At 41.0% G+C, this 18,413-nt stretch overlaps 1 protein-coding gene and 1 pseudogene across 3 annotated transcripts in view; one reads left to right on the forward strand and one right to left on the reverse strand.

Annotated features, from left to right (window-relative positions):
• DNAAF10 (dynein axonemal assembly factor 10) overlaps positions 1-18,413 on the forward strand; it is a 72,637-nt gene that overhangs the window by 17,768 nt on the left and 36,456 nt on the right. The window contains exons 5-8 of one of the 3 annotated variants that reach the window (XM_063789030.1): positions 996-1,111; positions 2,412-2,546; positions 5,038-5,135; positions 8,381-8,549. In XM_063789030.1, the coding sequence (XP_063645100.1) occupies positions 996-1,111; positions 2,412-2,546; positions 5,038-5,135; positions 8,381-8,549 (518 nt within the window). Of the gene's footprint in view, positions 1-995; positions 1,112-2,411; positions 2,547-5,037; positions 5,136-8,380; positions 10,005-18,413 lie in introns of those variants that run through there. The other 2 variants (XM_003309042.7, XM_063789031.1) reach the window with 2 other exon arrangements.
• Positions 13,962-16,834, reverse strand: LOC747566 (peptidyl-prolyl cis-trans isomerase A-like; annotated as a pseudogene).

The following is an 18,413-nucleotide window of genomic DNA, read 5'->3' on the forward strand; positions in this document are numbered from 1 at the left end:
TTCCAAGATATAGTAGAAAGCATTTTCTTTTCTTTTTTTTTTTTTTGAGACAGAGTCTCGCTTTGTTGCCCAGGCTGGAGTGCATTGGCGCGATCTTGGTTCACTGCAAGCTCTGCCTCCCAGGTTCATGCCATTCTCCTGCCTCAGCCTCCCGAGTAGCTGGGACTACAGGCACCTGCCACTACACCCGGCTAATTTTTTGTTTTTTTTTTTGTTTTTTTTTTTTTTTTTAGTAGAGACAGGGTTTCACTGTGTTAGCCAGGATGGTCTCGATCTCCTATAAAGCATTTTATTTAAATTGAATTCAATAAACACTTTCACATATCCTTTCAGTATGGAATTACAGTGAATGAGCTTATATTAGTTAGTCCGCTTTGCATTGAATTGCTTTATTGCTATAAAGGAATACCTGAGACTGGGTAGTTTATAAAGAAAAGAGTTTTATTTGGCTCATGATTCTGCAAGAGTATCCAAGAAGCATGGTGCCAGTATCTGCTCCTGGTGAGACCTCAGGAATTGTCTGCTCATGGCAGAAGGCAAAAGGGGAGCAGGCATGTCACATGGCGAGAGAGGGAGCAAGAGAGAGGGGAGGAGGGAGGTGCCAGACTCTTTAACAACCAGACCTCACATGAACTAGAAGAGCGAAAACTCATTACCATAAGGACTGCACTGAGCCATTCACGAGGGATCCAGCCCCATGACCCAGCACCTCCCATCAGGCCCCACCTCCGACATTGGGGATCATACGTCAACATCAGATTTGGGGGGACAAATATCCAAACTCTATCAGAAATTTAAACAAAACAAAAAACTAATGGATACCACATTAATAATCTTGATGTCCTCTCAGGATTGGTAAGATGGGATTCTACCCAGTGTGATTTTTAAAATCTGATTTAATATAAGTTTTATGTGTAGTTTCATAAGATTTTTTTAAAGCAGCCTTTATAAGGATGCATTTATAAGGATGTGAAATGTTGTATCTTGATTTCCAGGCAATGCTTATAATCAAGAAGAACGTGTTGTTTGTGCTGGCTATGACAATGGGGATATCAAACTATTTGATCTCAGAAATATGGCATTACGGTGGGAGACAAACATCAAAAATGGGGTAAAGTACATTCTGAGGCTTTTTGGTTTCTCTGAGCATGTTTCCATTCACCTCTGAACTACTACAAAAGGAAAACACCTCTAGTAACTCATCTGAGTCAACCCCTCTGCCAATGGTTCTTAACTTTTTGAGGCCAAATCCGTTTGAGAATCTAATGAAAATCCTGGATCCTCTCTTCAGAAAATGAGCTCACACCCACATGTGGTTTGCACAGTGTTGGGGGAGTCACCAGCCCCTTCAGCCTGTCTGCAGACCCCTGTGGGCCATGTAGTAAGATTTCAAAATAAGCAAGTAAAAGGTCTTTTTATGCCAATATCAGAAAGCCTGAAACAGTAGTCACCTCCCCAGCTCAGATTTTTGGTTCCTTAGTTGTGCACCTTTAGCAAAGAATGTGGTTTCCTCCTGTTTTCTACTGTTAGCCTTTACTTAACTGTTAAATAATGTAAAAAGTTAAATAATGATTCCCCAAAGGCATTCACTGAGCATGGGAACCCAAGATTGTTTTGTTGATCTTACTAATGGAAAAAAAAATGGGTTTTTTGTTTGTTTGTTTGTTTGTTTTGAGATGGAGTCTTGCTCTGTCGCCCAGGCTGGAGTGCAGTGGCGCGATGTTGGCTCACTGCAAGCTCTGCCTCCCAGGTTCATGCCATTCTCCTGCCTCAGCCTCCCGAGTAACTGGGACTACAGGCGCCTGTCACCACACCCGGCTAATTTTTCATATTTTTTAGTAGAGACGGGGTTTCATCGTGTTAGCCAGGATGGTCTCAATCTCCTGACCTCGTGATCTGCCTGCCTCGGCCTCCCAAAGTGCTGGGATTACAGGCGTGAGCCACTGTGCCTGGCCAAAAAAAAAATGTTTTTTTTTTGAGACAGAGTCTCACTCTGTCGCCCAGGATGGAGTGCAGTGGCATGATCTTAGCTCACTGCAACCTCTGCCTCCCGGGTTCAAGCAATTCTCCTGCCTCAGCCTCCCAAGTAGCTGGGACTACAGGCGCACGCCACCACGCCTGGCTAATTTTTGTATTTTTAGTAGAGACAGGGTTTCACCATGTAGGTCAGGCTGGTCTTGATCTCCTGACTTCGTGATCCACCTGCCTTGGCCTCCCAAAGTGCTGGGATTACAGGCATAAGCCACCGCGCCTGGCTGGAAAAAATTTTTTATGGGAAAAGTTAAAAGATAAAATGATTGTTGGAGTGCTTTCACATTATCTGACCATTTTAAAGCTGTTTTACTTAGTATAAAAGAGCCTCCTGAGTAATACTGGTGAGACTACCAATAATAAGTATTCTCTGTTTTCAGGTGTGTAGCTTGGAGTTTGACAGAAAAGACATAAGTATGAATAAGTTAGTAGCCACATCTCTGGAAGGAAAGTTCCATGTTTTTGACATGAGAACACAGCATCCAACCAAAGGTTTTGCCTCTGTTTCAGAAAAGGTAAATATGAGGGAAATGTCTTTCTATGAAGAAGAATGATAGCTTGGTTTAGACTGATAAGTAGCATTAGTCACCAAGGTTTCTTCCAGGTCTTTATGTGAAGGGAGCTATTTTTGATATATTCCTGTGAGATCTTGACAAGTTTTTCTGTGCAAAGAGTACTTCCCCAAAGTTTATCAACTTTAGACTTCTTGATTATAATAAAGATCTCAGGTAGGAATCTTATTTTGTAGTTTAGGAGCAATTAGAAGAAACCTAGCTGATATTAGGAATTTGATCAACAAAACCCAGCCTGGTGTTTCCTAATAAGTATATAATATTTGTGCTAATACCTGGTTATATATTTTTCAAAATAAACTATATGTACATGATGTCATTTCATTACACTTTGTTTTATATTCCAGTTTGCTATATTAAATGAAATTATTTGAATCACTGAGTACTGTGGTTATAGTAGATGTTCAAAAATATTTACTTACTTAACTTTGCCTTGCATTTGAGGTAGCTGAGAGGGAAATACGGTATTACGGCATTAGACCAATAGATGAGGAAAGCAGGGCAAAGGGAAAATACTGGTTTAAAAAAAAGATAGTTTCTGGACTGGGGGGATTACAGAAAATTCATGCAGAAAGGTCCTGTCATTCACAAGAAATGGATTGGAAATGTGATTTGAACTTCCTCAAGTATAAAAAGAAAGAAAGATCAGTTACAGATTCCTTGTTTCCATAAGATTAAAATATACAAGTTGCTCAGGAAGTAAGAACTTACTCCGTTGCTTCTCTCTCTCCTGTGGATTCAGTAGGATTTCTTGAACCTTTCTATTTTGTCTCATTATTATTATTGTGTGTAAATTATTGTCACTTCCTTATGAAAACTAAATTCTTAACAAGATAGCTATAAATTATAATATTGGTTTGCTTTTGTCATTTCAGAATATATTATCTATCAACACCATAAATCACTTTACTAAACTGTTCCATGTATAATTTGCAACACATATTTCATTATCTATACATAATAGTGTCATCTCTGGTTTTTTGTTTTGTTTGTTTGGCTTTTTTTTTTTTTTTTCTGGAGACAGAATCTTGCCCTCTTACCCAGGCTGGTGTGCAGTGGCATGATTATGGCTCACTGCAGTCTCAAACTCCTGGGATCAAGTGATCCTTCTGCCTCAGCCTCCCAAGTAGCTGGGAGTACAGGCACACGCCACCATATCTGGCTAATTAGAATTTTTTTTTTTTTCATAGAGTCAGAGTCTTGCTGTGTTGCCCAGTCTGGACTTGAAACCTGACCTCAAGTGATCCTCCCACCTCAGCCTCCCAAAGTGCTGGGATTATGGGCGTGAGCCACTATACCTGGCCCAGTTTTTTAAAATTATATTTAGTTAATCCAGTAATTGCTAAATCTGCCAAATAGAAGACTCTGGTGTATTTTAAGAGGTCATTTCCCCTCTTGCTTTTTGTGTTTTTCTCAACTTCCTGAAGAAGAAGAGAAGTTTAAGCTACAAAATAAAATGTTTCGACAGCTTGAACCTAATCACTGAGAGACTGTTACACACTCAAAATGTGTGTTTTGAGATATGAGTCTTTATCTGCTAATGGTAATTCTCTCAAAAGACTATTGAAATCAAAGGTCAAGACTAATCACTCACTAAAATGTGGTGTACCACGATAGCCAGCCCCACTGCTTCTACAAAGCAGCAGTCATTCATTCCCTCCCGCCTCCTTTCTCTCTCTCCCTCTGTCTCTCTCTCTCCCCTAAGTTCCCCCCAGTTAATGCAGTGGCGCCGGGATGGATTTACTGGCTGCTTTTGAGGTGCTAACAACCTGTTAACCTTCCAGTTGCTGGTTTTTAATCTTTTAGTCTAATGTGAATGATAAAGACCTTAGCTTATTATGACCATAAACATTGTCTGTAAGTCCTCATGGTCCTTATTTTGAAGACTGGACAGGTAAATGGCAATAAATTGAAAATAAGGCTCTGGGAGCTGTTAGTTAAATTTCGGTCTATAAATTTTAGTTAAAATTCAGTCTATATACTTATTGCTGAGTTTTGCTGTGAACCTCAAACTGCTCTCAGAACTAAAGTGTATTTTTTTAATTCAGTCCACATTTTTCGTATATATAAACAAAAGTATATGTTTTTATATTTCGTTTTCCCCCTCAGAATGAACTAGAGGTATTTAAATATGTAAAATCTATTTTCATAATGTATTTGATACTATAAACTTAAATGGATTTTAATACCTGTCTTTTTAAAAATCCAGTAGAACTTTGTTTCATAAAGCAATAAAGAAAAATGATGCTTTTTCTAATTTCTTATGTGTTCCTATAAATCTCTATAGACATTATAAAGAGATGTGCCAGAAAATAACCTTAATTGCTTTTATAACCATTGAAATTATAGTTGTAAGAGTTTTTTATTTGCAGCATTTCTCTTCCAGGGCACCATTTAGCATATAAACCAGTTGTATGCCTCTTGTTCTATTTAGGCTCATAAATCTACTGTGTGGCAGGTCCGACACCTGCCGCAGAACAGGGAGCTCTTTCTGACAGCTGGAGGCGCCGGCGGCCTTCACCTCTGGAAGTAGTAAGTCTGCCAGTGCACACTGCTCCTTTTAAAGTTACCTGTGGGTGTAAAGTAGGATTAGATTGAACTTTTTTTTCTTTTTTTTCCTGCTTTGACTTAGTTCATTTTGATATGATTTAAAATTTCATGGTGTTACATAACTTGTTTTCTAAGCATTTTGTATGAATATACTTTACACTTAGTAGAGTGTACACTAATCTTCTTTTGATACATTTTAGTATATCATTTTAGTTGTGTCTTCTAAGTATGAAAAAGTTGGCCCAAGACTTTTATCAGATACTGTCTTGAAGTGATTAGAACACTCACTGCCTCTAAAAGATGGGGAAAGGGTTCCTTGCCTAAATTTAGATAACATCATTGTGATAGACCCCAACAGAGCCTGAGGCTCCTGATTGGTCTCCAGGAAAGATCTTATCACTGAATTTGCTTTCTGCATATCTAGGCAGGGTGAGTTACAATGAAAGCTTTTACTATGCACACCACTTTCTGAATCCCAAGGGTGCTAACATCACAGATACTAGATCATTTAAAAGGTCTCATATCCTTGCTCAGGGTTGGCCTGTGAAAAGGAAACAAAACAAAACAAAACAAAAATTAAAGGTCTGATAAAAATTGTGAGTTAATGGTACTTCTGAATACTTTATTAGCTAAGCAATATGTACTTGGAGGGGAAAAATTACATCTTTCTTAAACATCACTCAGGGAAAAAACAGCAAGCCCATAAATGAAGGATATTTCAAAAATAAAGTTTCATTAATAATGTAAGAAGAAAAACACCATCCTCCATATATCTGGGACTTTCACATTTATAAAATTCTTCTCTATTAGCTCCTTTGAGAAGCTGGAAGGGGTTCTGAAAAACAGGGCTACAGTTGGAAAGTACTTGTTAAAGTACTGTGTGCAGGGATACCACTGGCAAAAAGCAGATTGAACGCTTTATCTTATATTTTCTGACAGTCTTGCTCTGTCACCCAGGCTGGAGTGCAGTGGCATGATCTCGTCTCACCGCAGACTCCACCTCCAGGTTCAAGGGGTTCTCCTGCCTCAGCCTCCCGAGTAACTAGGATTACAGGTGCCCGCCACGACGCCTGGCTAATTTTTGTATTTTTAGTAGAGACGGGGTTTCACCATGTTGGCCAGGCTGATCTCGAACTCCTGACCTCAGGTGATTCACCTGCCTCGGCCTCCCACAGTATTGGAATTATGGGCGTGAGCCACTGCACCCAGCCAGAGTGAACGCTTTAGATCGAAACAGTATGATTATGGCAAAACCCTGTCTCTACTAAAAATACAAGAACTAGCCGGGCGTGGTGGCACACGTCCCAGCTACTCAGGAGGCTGAGGCACGAGAATTGCCTGAATCTGGGAGGTGGAGGTCTCAGTGAGCCAAGATCGCACCACTGCACTCCAACCTGGGTGACAGAGTGAGACAGAGCGACAGAGACTTTTTCTGTCTCAACAAACAAACAAACAACCAGTATGGTTTCTGAGTGAAAAGCAGAGGAAAAGTTTGAGGCGTTCTGGGAGAATGTGGGGTAGAGAGATCACTTGCTACTTTCCCTTCTTCTAGCACCTCTGCCTGTTGTTCTTCCCTAATTCTTCCATCCCGGTCTCCTCCCCACGTTAGACTCTGCCAGTCCCCTTAGTGAAGCCATGTGATGGCACGTCACTATTTTACTTGGTGACCAAACTCTTTAGGCTGCTCACTTGAAGAACTAGTCCCAGTTTTCTTTGTAATCTACACATGGATTTGTATTCCATGAGACACACGAACACTTTCGCAACTGGAATTTTTTACTACAGCGGATTTAGTTCCGTCAGTAAAGTTAGGTCTGTATGCAAATTTGAAGTTTAGCGCAATGTAAACTTTACACCTAACCAGAACAGATGTCCAGTCTAATCTTCAAATCGGTTTGGAGTTTTACTGTCAAGTATTGTACCAGCAAAGGGAATTGGTTTAAGTACAATGATATTTAGCTTTATTTTCATTTGCCAGTCTGTCTTGGTAGTAATGCAATTAAATTGTAAATATTTATTGACCACTGAACCAACAGCTTCTAGAAGAAATCATCTAGTTATTCACGACTTGTTTTTTGAATGAAAAACTTCAACATGCTGATTTTTTTTTTCAAGTATTTGAATCATATACACATATTCTTTTAAAACTTCAACAGATAATATGGAGAGTTTTAAAATTTTTTTATGTTATCTTTTGAATACTAAATAACTGCAACCTTTGCCAAGAGATATGTGAAAGGTGTCTGTATTTAAACCATTATTCATCTGAATGTTTTATTTTTTTTCATCAAAATGATTTGTAGGGTTTGAGAGGAAGAGAAAATAGTAGATCATCCACCTGTAGATTCTTCTTCCATTTCCATTCTGCTTCTGATTGGCTTTGTGCTTCTTACGTTCTTGGCCTTTGCCAGCATGTATGAAATAAAGATGTTGTCATAATTGATAGTAGTAGGTTTTAAAAGGCCTTCTGAGGAGTGATACTTTTGTATTTTATTAGGAACACATCTCTATTGGGGAGGAGTGTTCTCTTTCCCCTTTTCAAATCTAGACCAAATAGGATTTATGACTTTAACCTTCTGCTTTTCTTACTGTATAAATTTATATTTTCAGCTGAAAAAAAAATGTTCTCAGAACCACTTTTTTCTTGTTTGAAACAATTACATTTAGGTCTAACATCTCCACCCTGTGACGCCTTCCCATAGAAATGGTACACAAAAGGTCCTTAGGCTTGGGTCCGTGTAATGGAGCTCGAGGGTTAGAAGCTGGCATCAGTTTTTCATTCTGGAAGTGTTTAGATGAAGTTCTGCAAATGTTACTTACAGCCATTGCCTTTGCACATTGTTTGCCTGTGATATCCAGCAATCTATATCTGGAGAAAAATTACAATAAATAAAAGATTGCCAAAAGCACCAAGTAAATGTATTAAAGAATCCTAGATCAACCTAGAACTTTCATATTAAAAGAGAAAATACAGATACACGTTGAGCAGAAATGACTTTTAGAAGTTTTTAGTAGAACTAATAACCCTTTTTTATGACGTGTTTTGGGATAGGATTGAGGTTGAAATTGTCTCTTTATTTGCAAACTACTGAGTATTAGAAAGATTCTTTAAGTATTTATTAGTCCCAGTAACCAACTGAGAAATAGAGTCATTGAAGTGTATGTATAAAAATAAAATGGTGAAAGCTAAGATTTATGCGCTCTTACCATTTTGATCTTGTTTTCAGTGAATACCCTATTCAGCGGTCAAAGAAAGATTCTGAGGGAATAGAAATGGGAGTCGCAGGTTCTGTAAGCCTTCTGCAGAATGTTACGTTGTCCACCCAGCCCATTTCAAGTTTGGATTGGAGTCCAGATAAAAGGGGTCTCTGCGTCTGTAGTTCATTTGACCAAACGGTGAGAGTACTGATCGTTACAAAGCTCAATAAAATTTGACTTCAAGACTTTGGACTTGAGGCTGGGCGCGGTGGCTCACTCCTGTAATCCCAGCACTTTGGGAGGCCGAGGCGGGTGGATCACAAGGTCAGGAGATGGAGACCATCCTGGCTAACATGGTGAAACCCCGTCTCTACTAAAAATATAAAAAAAAATTTGCCGGGCATCATGGCGGGCATCTGTAGTCCTAGCTACTTGGGAGGCTGAGGCAGGAGAATGGCGTGAACCCGGGAGGCGGAGGTTGCAGTGAGCCGAGATTGTGCCACTGCACTCCAGCCTGGGCAACTGAGCAAGACTCTGTCTCAAAAAAAAAAAAAAAAAAAAAAAGAGAGACTTTGGACTTGAAACCTTCCAGAGGAACACTCACACAATTTAAGATAGGTTCTGGAGTCCTCTGACCCTCATTGAACAAAGCTGGATTTGGCTGATGATAAAAGACCCCAGCCACAAGCCTCTGGGCCAGCCTCCAGCCTCTCTCGGGGCGTGTTTGCTGACTTGCTGCTGCACGTGGGTATCAGAAGCACCAAGTAAACTATCTCCAGGGCCAGTTCTTTTCTCTCCCTTCCATTTCTAAGTCAATAGTTGTCTATAATTAAACATATTTCAGATTTGTTCTGTGTCCCTGAAGTTCCATATTCTATCTTTATGCTTGTGTTGTTTTAGTGTCTATAATGTTGTGGTGGGAATCATTTCATTTGGTTTAAAAGAGTTTGCCTTGGAAAAACTGAATTAACCGTCATAAGTACATTTTGAGAGATTTCAGTGTGAGTAATTTTCTGGACATAATATTTTTGTATAAAATATCAAAATGGTGGGCCAGGCGTGGTAGCTCACGCCTGTAATTCCAGCACTTTGGGAGGCTGAGGCGGGTGAATCACGAGGTCAGGAATTCGAGACCAGCCTGGCCAACATGGTCAAAACCCGTCTCTACTAAAAATACAAAAAATTAGCTGGGCTTAGTGGCAGGCGCCTGTAATCCCAGCTACTTGGGAGGCTGAGGCAGGAAAATTGCTTGAACCCAGGAGGCAGAGATTGCAGTGAGCCGAGATTGCACCACTGCACTCCAGCCCTGGTGACAGAGTGAGACTCCGTCTCAAAAAAAAAAAAAAACAAATATATATATATATATCTCAAAACGGCACGGTTGGTCTAGATTTGGGTAGCTATTTTCTGCAATTTAATTCATAAAACAAAATGCTTTGATTTTAAAGAGCTCTTTTTTACTTAAAATACAGGAATTGAATTGGTGAGACTTTTGGTTATTGACTGTGGTAAGTGATGGTGAAATGTACAAGATTGTAGGGGTTTTGTAGTCTTATTTTTGGTCATACTTTAAAAATGCATTTTACGAATAAACTTCTGTTTTTGAGATTCTGTTACCTGAACAGTAGTAATAAAGTTAACATTGTCACATCATTTTGCTTTATAAATGCTTAATTAGTAGTTTTAATTCACTTTGTTTCTTTAATGTTCAACATATCTTTAGCTAAGCCTTTTGGAATTATTGACTTTACCACATTTTCATTAAGCCTACCCTCCCCCACCTGCATTGAAGAGAACGCAGCCACCTAAAACATTCACAATATGTAAAGTATATGTGATTTCAGGGGATCATGGAGAGTCACTTATTTGGAATATTAAGTTAAAAAAATTAAGGTTTTTTTTTTTTTTTTAGTTTAGAAAATTTTTAGAAGTCTCTCTTAGAACACTTGTATTTGGTAATAGAGTCAACAACAATAAATACCTGTATTTTATTAAATCTAAGATGTCATCAATATCACTGATGCTATGCCATTCAAGAAAACGGAGCCAACTAAAACATTCATAATATGTAAAATTTATGTGATTTCAGGTGATCATGGAGAGTCACTTATTTGGAATATTACGTTGAGAAAATTAAGCTTTTTTTTGTTGTTGTTTCCAATTTTTTTTTTTTTTTTTTTTTTTTTTTTTTTTGAGGCAGAGTCTTGCTCTGTCACCCAGGCGGTCTCGGCTCACTTGCAACCTCTGCCTCCCGGGTTCAAGCAGTTCTCCTGCCTCAGTCTCCTGAGTAGCTGGGATTACAGGCATGCACCACCATGTTCTGCTAATTTTTGTATTTTTAGTAGAGATAGGGTTTCACCATGTTGGCCAGGTTAGTCTTGAACTCCTGACCTCAGGTGATCCGCCCGCCTCAGCCTCCCAAAGTGTTGGGATTACAGATGTGAGCCACCGCACCCAGCCCCAATGTTTTATAGAACAATGGGATATAATTATGAAAGTAAAAATTAAATTGAACTTTTAAAAAAGTTTATATCTACTTTTTTTTAATTTGCAAAGAAAAAAATGGAAAATTTGTGGAAATCTCTCCTAGGACACTTGTATTTGGTAATATAATAGAATCAACAACAATAAACACCTGTATTTCATTAAATCTAAGATGTCATTGATATCACTGATGCTAGGCTGGTATGATGAAACTGTGATAAAATGCTTTCTTTTTATCACTTACTATTTGCTTTATATTAATTGAGTGTTCTTTTAATTTTATTTCCACATAGTTTTTTTTCCATTGTGTATCACTTGTGTGCATCCTTAAAAAGAACAACATAAACAGGAGACTATTATTCTAGGTAAGGTAACTCAGGAATGGAAAACCAAACATTGTGTGTTCTCATAAGTGGGAGCTAAGCTGTGAGGATGCAGAGGCATAAGAATGACACAGTGGGCTTTGGGGACTCGGGGAAAGATGGGAAGGGTGTGAGGGATCAAAGACTACAAATCAGGTTCAGTGTATACTGCTCGGGTGATGGGCGCACAAAAATCTCACAGATCACCACTAAAGAACCTACTCATGTAACCAAATACCACCTGTTCCCCCCAAACTTATGGAAATAAAAAAATTAAAGAAAAATTTATACAAAATAAATTTGGTATGCTATTCCTTAGATTCCTTCATATTCAGAGTTTAATTCTTCTAAATCACTTTTTGAATTCAGAGCCATCAGTGTTCATGGTTTTCCTTATAATATTGTCCTTTGTGCATAAAAGTGTTTGTGATGTAGCATTTCTTTAAAACATGTTCCACTATTGCCTTCAGGGTTTTCTTTCAATTCACTGACACTTCTTCAACATGTTTTTGTGTATACATACATGCAGGCAGTGACAACTGTCAAGCCTGCAGCCTGGCTGACCACGATTATTTCAGTTCCCTATTGCTGTATAACAAACCACTGCAGACCTTCATATCTTAAACACTAACTATCATTTATTTTGCTTAGGAGTCTATGATTTGGGCAGGGTTCAGCAAGGAAGGCTCATCTATGCTCCATATAGCATGAGGCAGGCAGCTCTACTAAAGGCTGGTGGACCTGCTTCCAAGATGGCACTCACTCATATTACTTGCAAGTTGGTGCTGGCTGTTAGCTGGGACCTCAACCAGATCTGAGAAGCAAGGGCTGAGCTCGCCACATGGCATAGGGTTCCTGAGCATGGTGGCCAGGTTCCAAGGGTGAGCATCCCAGGAGAAGACCAGGCAGAAGCTATCTTGTTTTTTTAATGACCTATCTTCATAATTTACTTAGCAATCACTTTGCCACACTATTAGTTGAGGTAATCACAACCTCCTATCCCAAGTTCAAGGGCAGAGTACATACATTCTACTTCCTTTTTCTTTGTGTGTGTGTGTGTGTGTGTGTGAGACAAGGTCTTACTCTGTTGCTCTGTTGCCCAGGCTGGAGTGCAGTGGCACCATCATTGCTCACTGCAGCCTCAACCTCCTGGGCTTAAAGAATCCTCCCACCTCAGCTTCCAGAATAGCTAGGACTACAGGTGTATGCTGCAACACCCAGCTAAATGTTTAAAATTCCCTGTGGAGATGAAGTAAATTCTACTTTTTGATGGGGTCTTGGCTAGGTTCTGAAAGAGCATGTGAGCTGGGCGTGGTGGCTCACGCCTGTAATCCCAGCACTTTGGGAGGCCAAGGCAGGTGGATCACCTGAGGTCAGGAGTTTGAGACCAGCCTGGCCAACATGGTGAAACCCTGTCTCTACTAAAAATACCAAAATTATTCGGGCGTGGTCATACACCCCTGTAATCCCAGTTACTTGGGAGGCTGAGGTGGGAGAATTGCTTGAACCTGGGAGGCGGAGTGTGCAGTGAGCTGAGATTGTGCCGCTGGACTCCAGCCTGTGCGACAGAGTGAGACCCCCGTCTCAAAAAACAGAAAAAAAAAAAAAAAAAAGCATGTGAGACTTGAAATACTGTGGCTAGTTTTGGAAAAGACAATCTGGTGCAGTGATTATAAGATGCATCCTAATTTCAGAGATGCATAAATGGGCAGAAGGATGTGCTCATTTGAATTGATGAAATACATTGCTTCAAATGCAGATACTCCTACCCCATCTACGTACACCCTTCCCTTTGCAGACATGACTAATCAATCATGCCACTCATTCTTCCTGAGCCTCACAAGCTTTATCACACTCTGCTAGGAGCCACTACCAACTGCTGGCAAGTGAGATAAAATGGGTTTACTCTCCTGAATCTAGAGAGTGATGCCCTGTGAAAAACAGGTAGCCTCCTGGACCAGGAGTCATTGGACACTCCTCTCCCCTAATCCGTGGCTTTGTGTTTCAGTATGCCAAGAAATGATGAGGCTCTCCAGCACTAGACCATGTAAACCAAACTGATGAAAAAACCAAAATGGCGCATCATTCATATGTAGTGAGGGATGAACCCTTAGGTGCCAAAATGCCTAGGTTTGCCAAATGAGAACCTTGTTCATCTCCATTTATCTGAGATTCTGTGTAATTGTTTTGAAGTCTTTCTGTGAGAGTGGAATTAGAGACAGGTGTTGACAGTATTTAAAATAATGCATCCAGACCTTAGCGAAGCCTAAAAAAAAACAAAACCGTCTCAGAACCCTGAAGCTCTAGGCTATTGTGCAATTTTTACTGCAAATATGTTTCCATTCTTTAACTTACAGCACTTTGCTAAGTGTGGTGGTAAATTATAGAGTGTTTTAGTAAGGGATTTCTGGAATAATTCTCATGGGGTGGCCTGGAACCTTCCAGGGAAATGCTACTTTGTAATTAGTTTTTCTTTTTTCCTTTGGCCACCAGACTGTCCTCTAAAGTAAGTGAAACATGCAGGCTTCGGATATGAAGCTGGGTTGTGCAACCTGATTATAACATAGCAATCTGCAATCAGGCGCTATGGCTCGTTCGAAAAATATGTGGGCAATTGGCTTTTAGCTATGCTTTTGTTGCTGTTGTTATTATTTAGTTTTTATTTCATAATCATAAACTTAACTCTGCAATCCAGCTAGGCATGGAAGGGAATAAGGAAAGCATGGAACTGCAGCGGGAGTACAAAGATTCTAGGATACTACGAGCAAATGGGGTGGAGGGGTGCTCTCCTGAGCTACAGAAGGAATGGTCTGGTGGTTAAGACAAAACACAAGTCAAACTGATTAGAGTTGTCCACAGTCAGCGATTGTGATCTTGCTGGTCTTGCCATTCCTGGACCCAAAGTGCTCCATGGCCTCCACAATATTCATGCCTTCTTTCACCTTGCCATAGACTACATGGTTGCCATCCAATCACTCAGTCTTGGCAGTGCAGATGAAAAACTGGGAACCATCTGTGTTGGGTCCAGCGTTTGCTATGGACAAGATGCCAGGACCTTTATGCTTCAGGATGAAGTTCTCGTCATCAAATTTCTCCCCATAGATGGACCAGTGCCATTATGGTGTGTGAAGTCACCACCCTGACACATAAACCCTGGAATAATTGTGTGAAAGCAGGAACCCTTATACCCAAATCCTTTCTCTCCAGTGCTCAGAGCACAGAAGTTTTCTGCTGTCTTTGGAATCTTGTCTGCAAACAGCTTGATGGAGATGCGGCCCAAGGGCTCACTGTCGATGGCAATTTCTAAGAACACGGTGGAGTTGACCACGCTGGTAGTACAGGGCTTCCAGTGGCGTCGGCATCTGCTAGCTATGTTTTTTTAAAAGGCGGGTTGGTTACGCTTACCCAGGAAACCTCTATCTCTGAATGTCTGGCCACTCTCACTGTGTTGTGGAGCCCCACCTCCCTGCTTTGGATGAGACCAGACTGCCAGGCGCCATTCTCAGGGCCATACCCAGCAGTCCCAATAAAACGGGGCTTAATGCTGCTCTGAGAGCTTGGGGGCACTGGGCCCATGCTGCACTCAGACTTATCAGGACCTGCTGACAGAAGCCCTGTGCCTTGTCCAACCAGCTGAGGACTCAGGGCTGCTAGGACAATGTCCTCTATTATTCCACCCTAAGTACCTGCATATTGCCTGGAGTGGTGAGAAATTCTTTACTCATCCATTTTCCCTACTGGGTCTAGGATGGACAAATGGCAGTATGAAAACTGTGAATCTTTGTTACTGTGTAGGGATCTAGAGGCTAAACCCTTGTCCTCAACCCCAGAACCAGAAAAATGGTTATTAATCAGGACAGCACAGTGAAAGCAGATGCAGATTATCCTCACAGTGCATGGCCATTAATGCAGTTGTCCATAGGTTTTGTATATTTTACATCAAACATCAAGCTTGAATGAAGGAACAGGATTTTGACTTTGTGTTTTTAACTTAAAGCATAAGAGGAGATTCTAGGTAAAAGGGCTGTGACCAAGTACAGCTGCATTTATACAGTCATGGTGGAGGAATTTTATGAAGGATTCTTTAACAACTGAACTTTGCTTATGGTGTTCTGATCCAACTCTATCCCTAAGCCAACTTAAAACCAGATCACTCAGCAATACCCTTTATACAACACTTTTTTATTTTAGTTGAGACTGAGTCTTGCTCTGTCACCCAGGAAGAGTGCAGTGGCGTGATCTTGGCTCACTGTAACCTCCGCCTCCTGGGTTCAAGCACTTCTCCCACCTCAGCCTCCCAAGTAGCTGGGATTACAGGCATGTGCCACCACGCGCAGCTAATTTTTTTTATTTTTAGTAGGGATGGGGTTTCGCCATGTTGGCCAGGCTGGTCTCGAACTCCTCACCTCAAGTGATCTGCCTGCCTCGGCCTCCCAAAGTGCTGGGATTATAGGCATGAGCCACTGCCCCTGGCCCCTTAATACAACATTTAATAAATGTTGGGCCAGGCGCAGTGGCTTACGCTTGTAATCCTAGCACTTTGGGAGGCCAGGAGTTCAAGACCAGCCTGGGCAACATAGTGAGACACTGTCTCTACAGAAAAAAATTTTTTTTAATTAGCTGGGTGTGGTAGCACAGCTTATAGTCCCAGCTGTTTGGGAGGCTGAGGCAGGAGGATCACTTGAGCCAAGGAGGTTGAAGCTGCAGTGAGTGGTGACTGTGTTACTGCACTCCAGCCTGGGGAAAATGAGAGACCCTGTCTCAAAAATAAATAAATATATAAAAGCAAATGTTGGTGGGTGATTAAAATGATAAAATAATGATAAAACAAGTAATCAGAAAAAAAAAGTCCATCTTAACCTCTGACCTGTTTTTTGAAGGCATTGTTGTTGATTAGGGTTAGGTTCAGCTGCAGGTAACTGAAAACCCAAAATAAAGATTACGCATTATCCAGTGTGCCTGTTCCAGTTGAACCATCACATCCACATTCCAGACATCAGAAAAGTAGGAAAAGTAAGAAAAAGAACATCTTGCCACTTTGAAGAGCACTTTTGCTTGTATCCATTGGTCATGATTTGGTCCTGTGTCTCAGTCTCACCTATCACAGAGAGACCGAGAAGGATAAACCTGATTGTGTGCAGTGTTATACCCGGCTACCAATTGGGAGTTCTGGTCCTGAGGAAGCAGGGAAATGGATGTTGGGCGGTGTAACTGGATTCTGCCGCCCTGACAGAGCCGTCAAGCACGGCCTCCCTGGCTGCGTCCTCCCATGAGGTGAAAACTAGGGCGCTACCAATGCGTGCTTCCTTAGGCCAGATCTGGGTCTTGGCACCCAATACTCCCTTTTGGCAATTGTATCTTCTCCATCAGCTGTTGTAAACCAGACACCATGGAATCCCTTGGTTTTTTAAGTTACTTTTATTATCCTTTATGTGCACCAATGCAAGCCCAGCCCAGTACAAAAACAGGAAAGGAAAACTCCCCCTACACACTCAAATTGATCTTCATACTACATTTCTTTTCTTGGGAATTTATTTGTACTTAATAATAACTTCTTTCGAATCCCAAATACCTTTTCCACTCAGGGGCAGTACAAAGTCACGCTCAGTAGAACATGAACAGTGCAGCTTACCTCATGCGTGTCCATAAACTCACCAAAGGAGCTTGAAGGGAGAACAGTGTCTTTATGATCCGGCGTGTCTTGGTACCTGCTTAAAATCACTTTTTCTTGTGATTTAGCTGGATACACTTTGCATATATACATGAAAAATAATTTTTTTTCTGGGAATGTCTAAGGACTATCCAACACACAAAATGATTTCATCCTTTTCTGAATGAGAACGGCCCGAAAGTTTCTGGCAAATACGCACGGTTCGTGCGATATGAAATTCAATTATGTCGTGGTACATAAGGTCCGCCTCTTCACGACTTTCAGTGGATTTTCTTCCCCTGGGAAGGAGGCCCCTCAGCCGCACGTTCCGAATCCCAGGCCGTCCATGTACCTGAAGACCCAGTGGTGCGCTGCCCCCTTGTGGGAGATGTGGGCATTGCAGACCTTTCAACACAAGGAAACGGAATTTGTCTTTCAAATGCAGCTGGAAAAATCTATCCTGTTTAATTCCCAGGAGGCACGCAAGCCAAACTGGACCTTGAGAAAGACATTATCTTACAGAAATGTCTTCCAAAAATGTGGTTGTGTTTATGAAGAAAACCCACTTTGTATATAACAACACTGCATAGCATGCCTATGCTTGTTTTTACAGAATGGTTTTTTTAACCAAAAGTTGGATCATTAGCTTTATTATAGATTCAGTCTTACTGGTAGCATCACAAGGCTAACTTCCAAGAGAAAATATTTGGATTTTTATAAAGTGAGGAATTATTTTGTAAAGTAAATAGTACATGCCTCTATCTCCTACCAACCGTTTATTCTGTAAATTCTGATTTTAACGAAGCATTTCTCAGAGTAAGGACTTCTTTATACCATCACTTAACTTCCTGCAGGAATTCTAGAATTTCTCTCCATCTTCTTTGCACCAGATCCACTGTTTTGTTTTGTTTTGTTTTGTTTTGTTTGAGACAGAGTTTTGCTCTTGTTGCCCAGGCTGGAGTGCAATGGCACGATCTCAGCTCACTGCAACCTCCGCCTCCTGGGTTCAAGCGATTCTCCTGACTCAGCCTCCCAAGTAGCTGAGATTACAGGCGCCCACCACCACGCCCGGCTAATTTTTGTATTTTTAGTAGAGACGGGGTTTCTCCATGTTGATCAGGCTGGTCTCGAACTCCTGACCTCGAGTGATCCGCCTGCCTCGGCCTCCCAAAGTGCTGGGATTACAGGCATGAACCACCGTGCGCAGCCATATAGCCACTGTTTTTAAAAGCCATTTCTGCACTACCAAGTTAGTGAGTAGCAGCCCTCCACCTGCCCACCTTTGGCGTATGGACCATGCAGCTAAAAGAAGCAACGCAAAATAAACTGTGGTCAAAAGAGACTCACAGCTCTCCCTCACACCGGAGGCTGAAGACACTCACACTTCCTCCTTTTAAGTCTTCAACTTTTCTTCTTTATGACACCCAAGGCTTTCATGGCCAGTCAGAACGTCAGTGCCAGAAGAGGCCTTTGAGACCTCTGCACTCAATTTCTGCATTTGAAGACAGACCCAGGCCCTCATCTCCTGACCCCTCATCCAGTGATATTCTCCTGCACCTCCCTGAG

The sequence above is a fragment of the Pan troglodytes genome, chromosome 12 (genome assembly GCF_028858775.2).
Source record: "Pan troglodytes isolate AG18354 chromosome 12, NHGRI_mPanTro3-v2.0_pri, whole genome shotgun sequence".
Taxonomy (NCBI): Eukaryota; Metazoa; Chordata; class Mammalia; order Primates; family Hominidae; genus Pan; species Pan troglodytes.